The sequence below is a fragment of the Python bivittatus genome, unplaced genomic scaffold, assembly GCF_059951505.1.
Source record: "Python bivittatus isolate LINGU-HERP-01145 unplaced genomic scaffold, Pbiv_v1 ctg000850_np1212, whole genome shotgun sequence".
In the NCBI taxonomy this organism is placed as follows: domain Eukaryota; kingdom Metazoa; phylum Chordata; class Lepidosauria; order Squamata; family Pythonidae; genus Python; species Python bivittatus.
Genome location: NW_028277112.1, coordinates 35,334,533 through 35,353,786, shown reverse-complemented (window position 1 = coordinate 35,353,786; position 19,254 = coordinate 35,334,533). Strand labels below are relative to the sequence as shown.

General features: G+C 36.0%; 2 protein-coding genes across 6 annotated transcripts; one reads left to right on the top strand and one right to left on the bottom strand.

Annotated features, from left to right (window-relative positions):
- Positions 1 to 602: 602 nt before the first annotated feature.
- On the bottom strand, positions 603 to 15,527 carry HNRNPK (heterogeneous nuclear ribonucleoprotein K). Of its 3 annotated transcripts, none has more exons than XM_007431998.3 (16): positions 15,398 to 15,527; positions 13,118 to 13,174; positions 12,954 to 13,012; positions 12,367 to 12,464; positions 12,197 to 12,253; positions 10,854 to 10,897; positions 9,909 to 9,981; positions 9,073 to 9,186; positions 6,279 to 6,407; positions 5,668 to 5,969; positions 5,280 to 5,334; positions 2,956 to 3,006; positions 2,415 to 2,436; positions 2,253 to 2,335; positions 1,841 to 2,010; positions 603 to 1,136 (listed from the first exon to the last, which is right to left on the bottom strand). In XM_007431998.3, exons 3-16 carry the CDS (start codon positions 13,000 to 13,002, stop codon positions 1,103 to 1,105), a joined length of 1,281 nt encoding a protein of 426 aa, XP_007432060.1. In that variant the 5' UTR covers positions 13,003 to 13,012; positions 13,118 to 13,174; positions 15,398 to 15,527; the 3' UTR covers positions 603 to 1,102. The 3 variants fall into 3 exon arrangements, with proteins under 3 accessions (XP_007432060.1, XP_025024811.1, XP_007432059.1); XM_025169043.2 differs by having other exon boundaries at positions 603 to 1,076; XM_007431997.4 differs by lacking the exon at positions 15,398 to 15,527 and adding an exon at positions 14,949 to 15,127.
- On the top strand, positions 15,212 to 18,951 carry RMI1 (RecQ mediated genome instability 1). Of its 3 annotated transcripts, none has more exons than XM_025169038.2 (2): positions 15,212 to 15,323; positions 16,571 to 18,951. In XM_025169038.2, exon 2 carries the CDS (start codon positions 16,577 to 16,579, stop codon positions 18,269 to 18,271), a length of 1,695 nt encoding a protein of 564 aa, XP_025024806.2. In that variant the 5' UTR covers positions 15,212 to 15,323; positions 16,571 to 16,576; the 3' UTR covers positions 18,272 to 18,951. The 3 variants fall into 3 exon arrangements, with proteins under 3 accessions (XP_025024806.2, XP_025024807.2, XP_025024808.2); XM_025169039.2 differs by lacking the exon at positions 15,212 to 15,323 and adding an exon at positions 15,601 to 15,744; XM_025169040.2 differs by lacking the exon at positions 15,212 to 15,323 and adding an exon at positions 15,601 to 15,862.
- Positions 18,952 to 19,254: the final 303 nt, after the last annotated feature.

The window sequence follows — 19,254 nt, the reverse complement described above, 5'->3', positions numbered from 1 at the left end:
ACCAAAAAAACAAACCCCTATTAAAAACAGGATCTGTCACATCCACATCCAACTCAATGTTATTACAATTTTTATTTTATTCAATAAAAGAAATAACCTTGGAAACTATCCGTACAAATGGCTAGGATTTTACATGAAAACATCCAGATTGATTTAGCACGCATTTCCTATGCCAGTCAATATGAAAGAGATACAATTGTTTCATTCAAATCTTTGTACAATGGAAACATATTAAACAAGTTACAGTTGGAAATGGGCAAAACTGCCAAGGCTATTATCAAGCTTTCAGTATTTTCTGTAATTGCTTGCTATTAATTGACAAAACAAGTTTTGTAAAATTTTATTCAAACCAACATAATGCAATACAATAATTAGGGAAATACAACTTGAGCAACAGAAAGAAAACCATTTAATGTATGTTAATTTCTTTACACATACCAAAGTTAGAATCAGTGCAATCAATACTTCCAATTTACCAAAATATCTGAATTGGTATTCTGCTCCTCTGGTGTAGAGAAGAAAAAAAGCCAAGCTCAATAAATGTAGACTGTAGAGTGTGTATTTTAGCTACTGAAATACTCATAAAGAAAGGACTGCAAGAATTGTTTCACTAAATTTATTTTTAAAATCATAGAACATTTTACAAAAGAGTGCTTACATTTTGCACACTGCATTGAATGGATGTTGGGGTTAAGTGGACTATCAGTATTCCTACCCCACTTCAAAAAAAAAAGGGGGGGTATAAAGCAGATGGGTTCACAAGTGACAGAAAACATTACAGTTTACAACCAACATAGAAAAAAAAAATAAAAATAAAATCTACCTTCTCTGCTGCTGTTTCAAAATACCAATGTTAGTTTTGCAAGCCATCCCAGTCCCACCCACCTATATGTAAAGAACTAAAACATTACATCTGGTGACAGCAAAAATTTCACTACACCTCAAATGCAGAACACCTATGAAGCAGAGGAATGTTGGCTTTTTAAACAGAAGCAGATTTATGAAAAAAAAAAAGATGCAGGACTCCTTCAGTTCTTCACTAGTCTTAGAAAAACTTTCCAGAATACTGCTTCACACTATAAAAAAGAAAAAATATCTTGCATTAGAATCCTTCAACATCTGCATACTGCTTCACACTATAAGGAAAAAGAAAAAAAAGGCATGTATTAGAATGGTTGAACAAACAACTTGAATCAATATTTATAAATACATTTACAAATGTAATAAAATTAGATAATACATAATAACACTTGTCAACTTATAATTAGTAGCTAATCTACAGGCAAAATTAAAGTTATACATTACAAGATGCTCACTAAATAGTTGGTGTTAAAGGAAATAAAGCATGTAAAATCTAAAGCTGTTATACATGGCAGAAAAGGAAGCGGTGTGAAATGCTGCATTAACAGCAACAATAGCTTTCAACTTGTCCTGTAGAGGCATGGACTGTGCCATATGGTAGACTGCGATTTGTTGTCACTTTAGTAATCTAAAAACAACAAAATCACTAGTCTTCCACACAGAACTAGACCAACATCCAACTGAAATCTTCTATATTTTCTACAGGCTCTATATAATAAGATTAAAGTGGTTTTTTTGCAGCAGTTTTCACCAGAGAAATGAGAGCTGCTTTGGTTAAGGACACTTCCTGAAAGATTAGTTCTGAGTGCTTCTTCACTGAGTAAGAATGGAAAACAGAAGAGAAAGGCAAACTACTAAATTGAGAAGTTAGTATAAAGTACGACTGAATTGTTTTTCTCTAAATGCTCTCCTTAAAAAACAACACACAAGCAAAATACATCTACATGAAGTTAAGAAATACAGCTTAAGAGCAACTTGCCTGTTTTGCAGTAAATACTGTGCATTTTGAATCTGGTCCTGTGTTCCTGTAATAGTTATTATTCGGTCTTCTGAGCCCTCTAAGGGTTCATCGATTTTGATTGAAGCTCCTGACTCATGGCGTATCTGTTTAATCCTCTGACCGCCTTTTCCAATAATAGAACCAGCCAGCTGAAAACATAAAGTTAATTAGTACAGAATATTTTACTGAACTAGTACATTCTAACCCATAATTAGCATGACAAATGGATAAATAATGACTGGTATGTGTGAACATAAGAAATATTTTCACAGACTCTCTTCATAGTCTCAACTGAGTGCAAATTTGGTACTGGAACTTGGGCAAATATAACAAATTGTCCTAGAAAATTGCTTTTCATTAAGAAAAGTCAAAAGTAAATAGATATACTTACATCTTTGGGTATTGTTACTTGTGTTGTAATGATGGGTCCACCAAGATCTCCGTAAGAACCACGACCCCCTGCATAAGAATAGTCTAATTTAAAACATACGCATCTTGCTCTTTAAATTATTAAACTGTAAATTGTGTTCAATACATATGCGTGAAAGCTTACCATATCCTGATCCACCCTCGAACTAACCAAAAAAAGGGAGAATAAAAACAAAGTCTAAATTTCCACATAAGCAATTTTAAACTATATAACTGAATGTTATCAAAGTATTCCACAAAATAAAAATTACGATTGTTAGAAAATTCTTATTTCATGTCTCATGTATCTTTAGACCCAAGCAGGCATCTGATAACCCACAATTTCCTCTTGCATTAACAAGTATTTAGACTTCATATCAGATACAATTTCAAACTGAAAATGCAGGGAAAAATGTTGCAAACAATTATCAAAGATAAAGCATGTATTTGCCTATTTAGAAATATATCCCATCAAATTCAATGGTAATTATTTTCAGGGAAGATTTAGGATTTTACCTCAATCAAATTTAATAAAATGTAGCAGCTTTTGCCTATGGGCAAGCTATTAGTAAAATTAGCTCTTGATTAATTTGCCCTTGTATCAAGAGTATGTTTAAAAAGCAATTTTTTCTTTTCAAATCTGCAACAAATCACATGACTCTAAAAGAGAGAAAGAATGTACCTACCATTTCTGGTGTTTCTATGTCATCACAAGCACTGACATGACACTGCATCATCTTGCCAAGCAGGACACAGCACAAAGAGGGAAGAGGGGGGGAAAATCAAATCAGTGAGGATCTTCAAGCAAACTTGTAAGCCAAGTTCTAAATTATATGTCTGATTATAATTGTATGAAAGACTACAATTTTACTATTAATGATGTCAGATGCATACTGAGTTATCATAGGAATTGTATTACAGTATGAGAATAAGAAAAACAAGACACCTGTCTCGAAATACTGGCAATTTAAGCATACTCATACACAGAATGTTATTTATTACTGAATTACAGATTGAAATACACTATGACAATGTTAATTAATCCAGACTTGCTCCAGTTATACAATAAATACAAAGAATCTTCAGAGAAGAAGTTTGGATCCAATAGAGCTTCCCACTCAAGTGTGGGTCATCTGCAGCCCAAGTATTACACCACAGGTTGATTAGAAGGACAACAGCAATTCAGGGCTGCAGGGGAAATCAAAGAGGAATCACCTTATTCCTTCTTCTAATGCCAATGAAAGTCTACTGGGTAAATTTCTAGATCCAGTATAATTTTTACTTCCTATGTGTATTATCTGACCGCCATAATACAGAATCGGGCACTTTTAGTCAAATGCTTTTACAATTTGCTGTACATTAATAGAAATACACATCTCCTATCTAGAGATAAAGGGAACAACATAGTTCATCCTTTGGGGTTAAATTAGTTTAACTTCCAATTTATGATTTTAAAACACATTCACTCAAAAAGCTATTTATCAATTTCAGTACGTCAATACTCTATATTTTCTGGTAAAACAATTCTACTGGCATCCTATGCAGATAGAATACTTCCAGGAACATGCATATTCTGCTTTATGCAAATTAGTACACTGTACAGATTAAACATTAAGACTTAAAAATACAATCATACAGTTGGAAGCAAGTTTACTGAATTCAGTGGGGCTTATCCCATTATAAGCAGATACAGAACTGAACCCTTAATCACAATTTGTCTTACTTCAAAGCAACAGCAAAACACTTTGGCTCATGATAAAAAACAACAAAGGACAAGAACTTCCTTAACAGACAAGAAATATGTTCAGCCACAATATATTTCTGTATTGCTGTAAACAAAGCACTAACAAGGCAAAATCTTCACATTCTCACATAATTCCAATAGCTCAGATGAACTACTGTTACATACTGAAGGGAAAAAAAATCCTGAACAGCAAAGCAATTTAGTTATGTGTGCATATGATCATATAATGGATACAAAATGGTTTAAATTACATTAACTTATAAATTAAATCAAAAGTGTGCTGGGAGTACATATCTATGTCTATAGATACATATACATAATTAGAGCAAGGCTTAAATGAAGTTTTTCATAAGGATTCAAAATTCAATTTCTCTGATTTACTTTTCAGTTTTGTAAAGTAAACGTTGGTCCCAAATACTGCTTCTCATTAATAGAAGGGCTTCTGACAGCTACTGATTTAATAAAGGAATCTCACTGATGGAAGAGGAAAGGCAGCTATTTTTATTTCCTCTCCTTCCTCAGGACCCCCACCCCCATATTCAACAGCAGTGGAGAACTCTGTGGCACTAGTAGCAGGGAGAAATAAATTCTTCCTCACAATTCCACAAGTCTCAGTAGAGTTCTGGTCAGGTGATGTTACAACAGGAAGAAAAAAGCCATGGATTTAAGCTGATATTTGCATACAACAGTTGTACCAACAGCCACTTAAACTGTTGCCTAATTTTTCCTGCAATAATATATTCCAAAGTTCAGAATTACTGTAGTTGCTTTAAAAATGGGCAACTGCCAACAATCAAACTTTCTTAACTTCTCTATTTCATTCCTCTTACTAGGAAAATTTGGGAGCACATCCCCATTCTGTAAACAGCAAATCACATTTGGAGTAACATTCAAACTCCAGGTACAGAGCTGAACAATATCCCACTTTTTTGAACTTAACTGTAATTTTATATTTAAGCTTTTAAAAAGTAGTGAGAATATATAATCTGTTTTCTCAAACTTCACTTAAATCTTTAAAGTTTAGAGTTTAAAACTAGCTGAAATTGCTCCAAATTTAGAAGGCACATTTTCCTTACACAAATGTCATGCTGATTAAAAAAATATGTATAACCAACTTAATATTTGCTTTTTGGAAATCTTGCTAAAGACAATTCAAAGTGAATTATAAACAATAAGGAACATTTAAAGGGCATTCAATCTCTACTCTTTTATTAGAAAAACTGATATGCTCACATACTCAGATTTCTTCTACTAAACCAAACTTACCATTCCATCATAGCGATCCCCAGGTCTGCCTCTTCGATCATAAGACATAAGGTCCCTTAGGAATAGAAAATGCATAGTTTCTAATATTTACCTGCATCATACTGCAATTTCACTTTGCTCCATTACCTCATTCACATTTCAAAATACAGAGCCCCCAGATAAATTGGCAAATTGATTTGGTAATAAGTTTGAGGTGCATCACTGCTTTTTAATTAGTGGAACAATATCCTGCCACCAAAGTTCAATTTATTTCTATTCCATTCTTACTAAAATCTTGCACAAAGTGCTATTTTGACTTGTAATTTCTGCATCTCCTCCCGCAGCTCTGCTTAACAGCACACCTTACTCAAGGCAGATATTAATGAGAGCTTTTACAAAGTAAACTTACCCGCCTCGAGGAGGAGGAGGGGGAGGGAGAGGAAGATTGCGAGCTCTGCTGCCACCTCTACCACCACGACCTGGAGGAGGAGGAGGTGGTCCTCTGCGAGGGCTCATATCATCATAATCTCTTCGTGGAGGCATGGGACGACCACGGCCAGGAGGCATTCGATCAAAGCCCCCTCTGCCCCGCATTGGAAATCCCACAGGACGCCCTCTTCTGTCATCAAACATCATTGTAAATCCACCATAGTCATAAGTTTCATCATAAAAATTGGGGTCATAAGGTTGTGCACGTCCTTTTATTGGTGACTAATATAAAAAAGGGAAACATAAGTGAATTTTAATATAGTCATCTTAAGTTTATAATATTTGTATTGCATTAGCTTATTAATATACTCTGCCGAAAAAGCATTAATATGTTACAATGAATAAAACAGCAACGAAATGAAGAGTACTGACCAGCTAATATTTATTTTAGAAATGTCGCTTTAAAAATCCAAGCCTGTATTACTGAAACAGCTTTGCCTTTCTATACATTAGTATATGCCTAGGTATACAATTCTAGACAGACATGATCATAAGGGAGATATGATGCAAATGTGTTCTAGATTAAATTACCTCCGATATAAGATCCAGTATTATTTTGATGCATTCCACAACTCTATCAGGTTTTCCACCAATTAGTACCACTCTGTCAGAAGAATGAGGGCAACATTCTTGGAAAAGCTTAATAGTGGTTTGAGTGTTCTGTCAAGAAAATGACATATGGAAGTATTTTAGAACAAGCTTTAAACCCAGGAAATAAGCTTGATAAAGAAAACACAGCTGTTAAAATTTGCATTTTGAATAAACTGAGACCAAGTTAAACAGACATACAGGCAGCTCCTTAGAGAAAAACCTCAGAAATTCTCAAGCTTATCACCTACGAGCAGCCCAGTCTTAGCAGCCTCCTGTTTGGCCTCTCATAAATGTAAATGGACACTTGCTAAAATTAAGCTGGTTTTGACATGGTCCTAGTCAAGCCATCCCCATACTTCCCTCAGCAAAGGTTGATTTCTATCAATGCATCAGATTCCTGTTTAATGAACAATTAAACATCTGATTCAATGGAAAAAAATAATATAATGTCCATCCTATATATAATTGTGCATGAAGGCCTATGCAGCTGATTGGCCAGGAAGTCACAGTTCTCTCAGTGCACCTATCTCTCTGTGCCATGACTGCAATGTGTACAGGAGTAAGATACCTATAAAGTGGAATGCAGTCCTCAGAGAAAGAATATTCTACATAGTAGGTAGAAGTGTGCAAATGTAACATTTGTTTCACCTACTTTTCTCCTTTCATTGTCCCATTTCTACGTTATGAAACTTAAAACCAGGAGATTCATAAAACTGATTTAAAACCAAATTTACTTTCCAAATGCTCAGTTATCACAGCTTTAATACTATAGTTAATCTACCTCTACATCCTTAATTCCTGTATAAAAACAGCATAAATTTCAGCATATCCCAGCAAATCCTCCCCCTTGTTAATGCGCCTCAAAAAACAAAACAAAAACCCCAACCCCTCCAAAACCCAGGGAATTATTTTGAAATAAATTGAAATCTAACATATGTAGCATTGTCAAATTAAGCATACATCCTAAATCAGTAATCAAACATTTCATATGTACCTACTGATGATTTTACTATGAGGTCAGCTATTTATTACATAGCAGTAATACATTATTTTGTATTATTACGGCCAGAGTAAGGTACAGGGCACCTGGATCTAGGAGTATCTCCCCAAGCTCTAACCTTCAGTAAAACCACCCCAGAATAGCTTCTTCCACTATATCTGAAGTGAAAAGTCAATTTTGCCTGTAGTGGATTTCATTTCAATCACCTTCAACCAGATGGTTATTATAATTCTGGATAGCATCTTTTACACAGATGCTAGAAAAGCATGGAATGGAAAATAATACAATGTGGAATGTCATATGCTGGCATGGGAAAGAATGTTAACTGGCAGAGTAGTTTATCAAACACATCAACCATCCAGAAAGATAACACTGGTGATAAATATCAGACCACTAAATGTTCAAGAAATTCTATGGTATCGTATTCCTTCATGAAAGTAAAGAAAACAGAATCGCAGCTCCAAGTTTTAAAGTCTAAAATAGATCTACATGTTATAATGCAGTTTTCAGGGTGTTGCTCAGCCACTATTTTTGGTAATGGAAATGAACTACCTGTACCACGGTCTTTGGTATCAACAGCTAATGTTCCTTCTATTCTAACAATCAAATTTGTATATAATACGGTGTCACTAATTAATTTTGCAAAATTATTGATTCAGTTAGGCTGCTTGTCATGGTACTTAAACATGGGCTTTGTGTTCCACTGAATTAATATTTAACTATTTTAGTCAACACAATCTTTGGTGACTCTTTATGCTAGCAAAATACTGACTACATAAAAAGCTGCCGCTACCATATTAGTGGTACAGTTGTTTCCAGTCGCTAGAGTATAAGCCATACTAGAAAAAAGGCATCTAGAAACTTTAAACAATATTGATTTTGGCTGTAAAATGAGAAATAGATTTAAGTACACCCTCCCCAACCCTCTCGGACACCATTGATAATTTTAGTAATCAAAGTTAAAATAAATTAAGACAGAATTATCTCCCTTTCTTTCACTGAAAGGAAAAAGCATATTTCCACATAATAAAATATCTAGGTTCTCTGAGGTTGAGATCTTACAAGCATACCTGACACTAAACCTCACCTGTATTTACAATGTTACTTCTGAGGCACTTTATTCTCATAATTTCACATCTCACTGCAGACTATTTCTGACATCTAGTACGGTTGCTTCTGAAAACTACCCAAAAAGTGCCATGGTAGAAGATGCAGCAGCCTACACATTGATGGTACAAGCCAGTTCGACAACAGAACACCTACTTTTTGGGTGCTGCATCTGCTTCCAATAGGTGTCAAAGTAGGATTTATTTAAGAGTTTTAACCTGTATATCCTTATAGCGTAAAGACACAGAATACCTGTGGGACCGTCTCCTCCAAGCTGACTCTGAATAGCCTATTCATTCTGCTTTGAGTTCCCTCAATTCAGAAAGTGGGGGCCTGAATGCAAGGATGCCCTGACTCTCTGGAATACACTCTCTCACCCAATATCACCTTTCAGAAAACAGTTTTTCCAACAGGCCTTTGGAGACTTAACTTCTGTTTCCTATGCAATCTATTTTAGATACTTAAAAAAAAAATTCTTATGAACTGGTTTTATAAAGAATTTATATCTGGGCCTACAGATATGCAACTGGGCTGGTACAGAGATGCTGGAAATAAGCAAGCAAGCAAGCTGGCAACATCTACATTGAGAATGTATTTTTAAGACTTCCAAATGACAAATTTCATTACCTCTCGGAGTTCTTTGATTTTAGCACCCTTGACACCAATAATTCCTCCAGCCAAACTCTGGTGAATCAATAGTCTTAATTCACAGTCAAAGTCACTTCCTTTGTAATGCTGGTACTATGAAGAATAAGAAATTAAAGAGAAAAACAAGTTTAACAGTTTAAATTAGTATCTTTTTAAAATATAGTTTTATACATGTGTAATTAAAACAGCACCATTACATGATGTTTTCTCCTGTTCCAATTTCCAGAATTCACCACCTACCAGATCTAGATTTAGCCTTCTAATTACACGTGCTATGATTTGAAGAAAACCATTCTAGTTCTTTACAGTTAACTGGTATTCAAACAAAATTATATTTCAAACAATTGTGATGCTTTGGAAGTTTGATACTTAAAGCAAATAATCCTGCTGAGGGTTTTACAGTAATAGTTAGATTTTCCATACAGATAATTCTTATTTCTTTTACATTAAATAGTTGTATATACTGGAAGACCAAATACCCCTACCTATCAGCATATGATTAGACAGTGACCTTTGTACAGTGTCTGGAATATTAAAATACCTCACTAATCAGGAGGGGCAGAGAATGTCTGCGGTGAGATCTTGGAAAATGGTTGCCAATCAATTTAAGAATACTGAACTAGATAGCAATATGATCTTATTTTGTAGAAGAGAAGTCCCTAGGTTCCTATAATCCCAATATATTATTCTTCCATATATGCCACCACCTTTAGACATGCTTTCTCATGTTAATTGGTGAAGAAAGTTAATTATCAAAACAAGTGCATCCAGATCTAAAGGTTCAGCTATGTAATCTGAAACAGATGAATACTCACCTCCTCTAATGTTGGGATAATTTTCTTCAGAATTTCTCCAATTGTTTCAATATCTGCACTTATACTCAGTATACTGTTAAATCACATCAAGGTGTTACAAAAAGAGGGGAGGGGGAAATGAAGTAAGTTGTATATTCGTATGTATGCAGATTATAAATAAAATTATAGAACAGAACCTACAATTAATATTCCCCACTTAATTAAGCCTGTTTACTGAAGATACAGAACATGCACCTTTGTTTATGCCCAATAATATAAATGGTACAAGTTTAAAATAAGGTTTGGGAGATAGCGAATGAGTTTCTTGGAAGGAGTCAGATTAAGTGGACAAGATATTGATGAAGAATTGAAAGCAGGAGTGAATATTCATGTTCCCCGCCACCATTAATTTAGGACACCCTCGCTATTACATTGTTAAACTGGCACACCTTCTCATAGGAAACATGTGAATATGCAAGGGGTGAACACTGTATTTGGAATAGGGTTATGAGACCAGTTAAAAATTAGGTTACTAATGGGCTCTGCAAGAAAACAAATACAAACGCAAGACAAAAAAGACAACACAAATGAGAAGTGAAGGAGAGTGAACCAGGAGTTAGCATTTCATCAGAAAAATTATGAACAGGCAATGCTGGGGGAGCAAGGTGGGCCACAAAGACAGAGCAGAGCGAGAGACTATTTTGAAACAATCTGATTTACAATGCAGCAAATATACAACAATTGAAGCTGTGCTCCTTCCATTGAAATAACATTAGTGGTTTGTTGGGTGGGCAACTCACGTAAAAGTTCAGTGACAAAAAAGACTTAATGGGGAAAATAAGACAGAAAACTTAAAAAAACAATACACCGTCTACGGGGATACTATTTAATTATATAAAAGGCAGGTAATAATATACATTTCTCTCTTTCTAATCAGGCAGTGAGGCATAAACTGTTGGGACATACCGCTCGGGGCCACTGCTGTCTGGGACTGAAACACTGGCATTGTACTGCATTGGTCATTGGCGTTCGTGGATGTTGGCATTGGGCATGGGCATTCAATCAGAAGTTGTCAAGTAAGGCACCCGTTTGGCAACGAGCACATTTTTGGGCATAGCCAACCAGGGTTTTCACATGGGCGTTCAGGGGCGGATGGGCCAACGTCATGGTGGGCAACGCAGGGGCAAGTCGATCCAGTACATGGGCAACGGAGAGATATATGGCCAAAAAAACAAGGAGAGGGAAGAGGGGGAAAAGCAATAAATTTTAATTTAATACAAACTATACTCATTACAAGCTTAAGTTGTTCTGAAGACTAACACAATAACGGATAGCTACATTGACTGTGGCTTAACAGTTATGGACCGTAATAATGAGTTACTTGGCCTAAACTACTTTGAACATTAAAAGCTGCAGTAGCAGGCTGGCTCATGAGGGTAGACACAAGATCTGTAGAGATTCAGTTTACCGAAATCCTGGGAAATAGGGAAACCCACTACTAATCCAGGAATTATATGTATGAAATCTGGATTTAGGTATGTGAAATTTTAAGTACACTAGCTTCAGAAAGGTCAGTTAATGTACAAGTGATTACTACCCAGTTCTCGCTTATACCTCAGATCTAGTAACTAAAAGTTGACAGTTATAACATTCTACAAGAGTTTATTTTACAATATAATGAAAATATCAAACACAATGTGAAACAATGTAGTGCCAAATAATTCATTAAATACCAATATTACTATTAATATACTGAAAAATTATGCACAATAAAAATATTGCTTTTTACAAAGTTTGGTGCTAAACTATAAAGCCTAGATAACGCTAAACGTGTCTATTCACAAGAGTCAACCCACTAAAAATATGTAAATATATTTAAAGTCACGTTCACTTAAAATTCCTTCCAGATGAGAATGTAGCTACCATGTTGTTTCTATACATAAAATAACCATATGAATCTTTCTCTATCAGAGAAATAAGCCTGTTTGCATAGAAATCATTGTATATCTAAGTAAAGAATAATAATCTGTAATGTCTTCCAAAAACAAGTGAATATTTTTTTAATATAAACTCTCAAGTATAGAACATTAAATAAAGTACAGCTCTGTGTAAAGTTACTATAAAATAAAGGACAGGAATCTCACCACATTACTTTATGTCATAATTCTAAGAATGAATCCTGAGACTTGAGTTTAAAAATAATTACAAATGGCTCGGACTAGCCAACTACTTAAATTATGCATTACTAGAAATGTACTCTTAATGCTATGTTTTGCAAAATAATCAAGGTTTAGTTTGTAAATACTCACGTCTGTACGAAGTGCTTTAATATTTTTGCCACCTTTGCCAATTACTGCTCCAGCATTCTAAAAAAAAAGTTATGAATTAGATTAAGATTTCCCAAATAGCTTTGGTGGAAAATAAATGGGATGGGGGGGTCAATGTGGTCAGCAAATTAGCAAATAAACAATAAACTTACTTTACTCTGAAGCAGAATGCGCAATTCCACCATCTCATCAGTGTTCCTAGACCTTTTGAAGGCCTGTTCCTCTTCTATATCCTCAGCTGGGCGTTTGCCTAATATTTAAGAGAATGGACTATTTATAAAAATCACTTTTTAATGACTTCTTGAAGCAGCAGGGCACACATTTTTATTCATGCATTATTCATTCAATTTACTTCTCTAACATATAAAGATGTACCACAAGCCACCATTACCCAAACAGCATTAACAAAGCCCTCCAGGATTGGGGAGGATAAGTATTTCAAATACATAAATGAATTAACTATTTTTGATCTTTTAAATTCAATTTCAATGATGATTAAAAATGAGGGTCTAACAGACTATCTTAAAATCTCAAGCAGGGTTTTGTTGAATGTATTAAAAAGACAGTTCTCTACTGATATAATTGACAGCAAAACAAATTTATACTAATCCCTAAACCCTCACCTGGAATACTGGGATCATGTTCCAAGTTCTAGTTGCTGTTTTGAGGCCCATAATAAATCCTATTATATAATCAGTACTGTAAATTTACTAAGGCATTTTATCATTTATAAACTTACCATTTGTCTCTGTGTTAGTAAAGGTCTCCTCTTGCTGTTCAGTCTCCATTGTTTTCAAACTTGAAGACAAAACCGATTAAACATAAATATACTGAAGTGCTCAAACAGAATCCTCAGTTTTCTAAAGAACATGCAGAGGTTAGCAACGGGTTGCCAGCACTTACCAGTATTATATATCTTTGCCAAGTAAATCTTCTGGGCGGGATCAACAATCACGTAGCCTATGAAAAGCAACATACATGAAGTGATGATCTTGTTAATTTACAGGGGAGTGTGTGTCGAGTCAGTGTTGGCAACTGGCAGCTACATGGCCAAGTCCACACAGTTTTCTTGGCAATATTTTCAGATTTGTTACTACCTTCTTCCCAGAGCTGAGAAAGCAACTGGTCTGAACTAACCCACCTGACCTCCATGTCTAAAGCAGGACTAAAACTTAGGTTTCCCCGCTTCTAGTCCAGTACCTTAACCACTAAACTGAACTGACTCTCAATTTACACACTAAGCTGCAAGAATTAAAATAAAAATTAGATCAGCAAATGTACCTAAACATATTGCTATCCTGCAGTATTTTATTTGACTAACTTTATCAATGGCTAATGTTATATTTTAATCAGCACTAAAAGTTAATTTTAACAATTTAAATCTGAAAGCACAAATATTTATTGTGAAGAAAAAAAATCACATTCTGCTACTTGATTTTTCTGACCAAGTGCAAGTTGCTTTCTTGGATAACTAACATTAATTCCAACTTAAGTATAATTGTTTTAACTAACCAAACTATGACATCAGATCAGGTCATCAAACTAAATTCCAGCATATGTAATTTTTGTTTTTATATTTTTAAAATGTTGAAAAGAAAATAATCTCTATATTAAGTTTAAATTGCCCTTTACCTTTTCTCAGAAAGAAGAATGAATATAGCTCAACTCAGAATTGTAAAATAATATGACTGGAAACTGTTTTGGTGAACTTGCAATTAATGTACAATTAGAACCAAAAATGTTCTAACACTGAAATAGGAGAAATCAACAGAAAAAAGATTTTAAAATGTAATGAACCTGGTATTGCAAGAAAATACAATGTACCTTCATGTTTAGTACAACCTCATTATAACTGATAAAATATATACTCAATGCACACAAAGGATTTTGGTCATCTGCTGGGGGGGAAAAAAACCTATTTACAGTCCTTTTACTAATCGACAGGAGCAACAACGGTATTAGAGGAAGCGTCAAACAAGATTAACTGTAAACAGTGGTTTTATGCGAAGACGACAGAAACCCGATTCTTGGCTATAACGTAATGCTCTGTTCAAAAAAGATCTCCCGTTCTGTCTCGATCGCGCGAGTTACGAACAGGGCCGGACTGTAGGTCTGGAACCACAGCTCGTTTCTGGTTCTAACCAGGCGGGCCTGATTTAACCACCTTATCGTAAACGACTGTCCTCCCTCCCAAAAGGAGATCACGAAGGAAGGTGAAACCTTGTCGCGACTGTAGTTGTGTAATCTCGACTAGCTTTGATGAAATGCAACTAAAAATGGCGGCTTTAACACCAGCTTGAGCAGTAATGGCGATCACGAGCTGCTAGGAGGAGTCCGGAGCGGAAGAAGCACCGCCACGCGGCGGCTCCAGAACACGAAATTCACCGGCTCAAGAGACACAAAAGATGCCTGAGACCTCTTTGCCGACTTTTGAGGGAAGGCGAAGAGGGTGCTGGGGCCTACCGAGGTCCGTCACAATCGACAGGGCCATCAAGAAAAGGAAACGCCTCGCTCCCTCTTCTCCTCCCCCCTCCCAGCTACAACCAGCCGCCATGATTCCTGCAGCAGCTACTGTGGACTACTGGGCTTAGCCCCGTCGCCTTCTTGCCAGCCATGCGGCACTCGCAATCAACGGAGGAGGATGGGATAGCAAAGACCGAAACGACTCTCCCGCCATGTTGCAATAATATTGGCCCGCCCCACAACGAAGACAATTGCCCATTTATACACGTACCGATAATTTCGTAGGCCCAAGTATGAGGACGCTACATATAGATATCTAGTTCCCACCAACAAAAGGTGGAAGAAAGTAAACGGTCAGAAAAAGCCTTCCGGTAGGCCCGCTTGGTTCCTCAGCACGCAGTGGCCGCCGAAGCTGGCTGCCTCCAGAGTACGATAGGAGCTCGCAAAGCAAGAGCGCGCGCACTCACACGCGCCACTATCGCTCTTATTGGCTCGCTTGCTGCACCGCTGCATGCTTATTGGCTGTCACAGCTGTCGTTCTTTACCTGGGAACAGCATGCGCATCACTCCCGCCCTCCGTGGCAACTGTCGGCGCGCTACTACCGCTAATTCTGCCTCAGGCGGTTAAAGCGAGTGACGTTGTAAGGTACCAGTATTTATCGCCCCTTCCAACTATCTTTTCTGTTTCCTTTCGCCCCTGTTTAGAGAGTGGGTACTTACTGTGAAAAAAAATGTAAAAAAAATCGATCCCAACCGCTTTATAGTTGTTAGAGCTGTTTCAAGGAGAGCGAAATTGACCCAAATCGGTGCGTGTGAGGGAAAAACAAAATGGCGTCGATGAAAACTCCGCCTCGTCCTCACGCTCGATAATAGGGAGGGGGAGGAATTCTCGCGAGAGCTGAGGAAGTTTGGTTCTCGGTTCGCTTTGGCGCTTAAAACAAAAGGAGGCGGGAGAAGGGGAAAGGGTTGGACGTCGGTGGTTTGGCGACCAAAGGGGAGTCGGGTGTTCCTCAAATCGTGGGGCAGGGGCCTAAGGGTTAAACGTGTGCATTCTTCTTGCAGAAGTGGTAAGAGAAGAGAAAGTCTTCGGGTTTCTCATCAAACACTGAAATCAAACAGCATTGAGGAAAGGGAGGTGAATCTATAAGATGTCCGAAAACAGCACCTTGTTTTTCTGAAGCTGAAGTTCGTATTGATTTGTACATTTTTAACTGGAGAATAATCGTGCACTTTAGTCCCAAGTGTGGTTTTTAGACTATATTCTACTATTTTCAATGAATATGGTTTGGATTGCAGCGTTTACTGCGCGTTTTTATGCGTGTTTGACTAAAAGTAAGCCTTGTGATAAATGAGCTTGCTTCTTACTACAACAGCAGTATTACTTTCCTTAATAAGGAATAATCTGTGTCATACTCTTAAATTTAAGAGAAGAATCAACGGCATGAGAGTCAGGATAGGTATTAGAAGGTATTATGCAACTCATGCACCAAAACTACCAACTTTCCTCCCCAATGATTTATGTAATGCCAAAAAACTAAAAGAAGCATCTTTTCTCAGTTTGCAATTCTGAATAAATACTGTAAAACAGTTGATAAATTCTTTGTCTTTATGTGTTGAGAGGAAAGAGTGCTTCAGCTGAAAACTGCAGTAGAATGGTATGATAGTAGCAAGTGTTGGAGAAAAAGTACATAATTTGCTGCTTATCAACTGACCTACAAAACACTTTGATTTTCTTTATGTAGATCAACTGGTAGGTTACTTTGGTTAGTTTCATTCTGGATTAAATTATGTTACTGTCATTTTCTGTGTGAATTTAGGCAATTGTTTAATCAGAATTTAATACATACTTATATTTCACATCAGGGCATTCATTTTTTTTTCTTTTTATCTTAGAAGAAAATGACCACATCCGGTGTTGCACTAAGAGTGGAAACTTGGCTCTTATCTACCTGGCATGTGAAAGTACCAACACAATGGCTAGAAGCTTGTATTGATTGGATTGAAAAAGAACATCATGGAAGCAATTTGGCTCTGGCTGCTATTAACAAGCAAGTTTTTGAGCAGTGGCTTCTTACAGATCTCAGAGATCTTGAATACCCTGTTCTGCCTGACTGCATTTTAAATGATCCAAAAGGAGAATTGAATGGCTTCTATTCTGTGCAAATTGATTCAGTTGTTGATGTCAGTCAGCCTGCTTATTCCCAGTTGCAAAAAATAAGAGGAAAAAACACTTCAAATGAGGAAATAACCGCTAATACACAGAGAACCTTAAGGTCATGGGAGGAAAATCCTACTCGAATGCTTCTGCTGCAAATGACTGATGGCATACATCATATCCAAGGTATGGAATATCAGCCTGTTCCTCAACTCCATAGTGGTCTACCTCCAGGTACCAAAGTTATGATACAAGGGAAAGTTGCATATCGTTTAGGTGTTCTTTTGCTTAAACCAGAAAATGTGAAATTATTAGGAGGTGAAGTTGATAGCCTTTTAGAGACATATGGTTTGGAGAGAGTACTTGCTAGGCTAATTGGAGAAGACTGCAGTCCTAACACTGTCAGGTCTGGTATTAGTGAAAGTGAAATTCCAAGGCCTGACAATGAATTAGGGCCTTCCGATGAAGAGCTTCTGGCAAGTCTTGAGGAAAATGGTGCATTAAGGATAAATGAAGTTCCTCCTGAAAGTGGATACTGTAGCAGAAGCACCAGTTTAAATTCTACCATGCCTTCTCTTCCTCCCAGCTCTAGGAACTGCTTACAACAAAGACCTGCAGAGTTAATTTCGGGAAATGAAGAACAACAAACTGTTTCAGTTCTAGAAAATATGGAAGGCAATTTTGATGGATTTTCAATGGATGATGATTTACTTTTAGTAGAAGAGATCCAGCAAGAACAGATACATGTTCTGAATACTAATACTAGTATAAATAATCAAGCTGTTCAAGAAAAAAAATCTAGTGAAAGAGGAATGTATGATACATTTGAAGAAAACGTGGGAGACTTTACTATAAATCATAATAGAGAGTACACCCAGAACTTAGAGGGTAGTAAAATCAATGAGAATTTCTCTAAAATCTTGAATGATGAAGTAACTGACATTAATGCAGAATTCAAATTATGTTCTAAGCAGGTACAGATGATCAAAATAAAAAATAAGTGTCACAAAGTTGATTTAGATATGCCTCCTTTTACGTATTTATCTGTTCTGTTAAGTAGCAAGCCCAGAGATGTTACTACTGTGAAAATTAAAGCATTTATAGTAACTCTTACAGGAAAGCTCACAAGCAGTAGCGGCTTCTGGAGCGTAACAGCAAAAATATCTGATGGGACAGCTTATCTAGAAGTTGAATTTGCTGATGAGATTCTAGCTAGCTTGATTGGCTTTTCTGTGCCTGAGATGAGGCAACTGAGGAAAGATCCTGTCCTGTATCCAAAGCTTAAGGAGGGATTACAGAATTGCCAAAGAGAACTAATAGACCTCTGTTGCTTGATGACTATTAAATTTAATGCTTGCCAAACAAAAGCCACAGTAACTGTTTTGCAAGATATTAATATAAATGATTTGAATAATTTAAAAAGACGTTTATATAATTAACATTTAGCCAGCAGGTTGTAATCTTGAGAAAAACCTGTATATTAGACTAGGTGTTGATTATGGTATTACTATCTGAATTCAGAGACTCAATTGAGGAATGTGGAGAAATATTTTAATACTAGAACCTATTTTCTTTACTTCACTCAAAATATGTATTTGTTTTAGCAATGGTTCATGTGTTTTGAATATTTCCTCAAAATAACATTTTTTTAACATGGGAAAAAGAAAATTGAGAGCTTATTCCTAAAGTGTCCATCCTTTCCACTATTACACTGAGTAAAGTGATGCATACCTATTTGGAATGAACAAGTCAATCTTCTGTTTGTGATTTTTTTTAGTTTTACAATATTGACATATCATGGCATTTGTAACCTATGCATTTTGAAAAACCTGAAATAAATGAAATTGTTAATTAAAATATTGCCCCAATTTTTCAAGCGCAGAAATTTGATTGATACCTCAGTCATTTGTGTATAGTATTTACATTGTATTTAGGTATTCACACAAATCTTTAAAAATAAAATTTATTCAAAATAGTGTGGAGGTGATTTGTGAATGAATCAGAGTGAAGCCATTTTAACCTGTTATCTGACAGGATATCTCCAAAAAAGAATGTGATAAATGGGCCAGCTGCAGGGTCAGTGGAGAGGGTGAGAATAATTAGACATAATGAGAGCTGGGTTGAGTATTGATAAGGAAGGAAACAAAGATAATGAAGGGATGTTTTTAGATTTGATTTGCTACTATAGTATAAATACTTTTACTATACTTTTTGGAGGCTTTATGCAAAGGAGAATGTTCTTGCCTTCTCTAGCAACTTGCTATCTAATAAATTCTTTGCTTATGTACTTTAAAATAAGTATGGACTTGATTTTCCTTTGCAATGGTTTTTTTTAAACTTTATACAGATAAATTTATATTTTTTATTTTCTCCTAATGTTAGTGTATTTGCTAGTTGTACCTTGACTAAGAACATTTTAGAT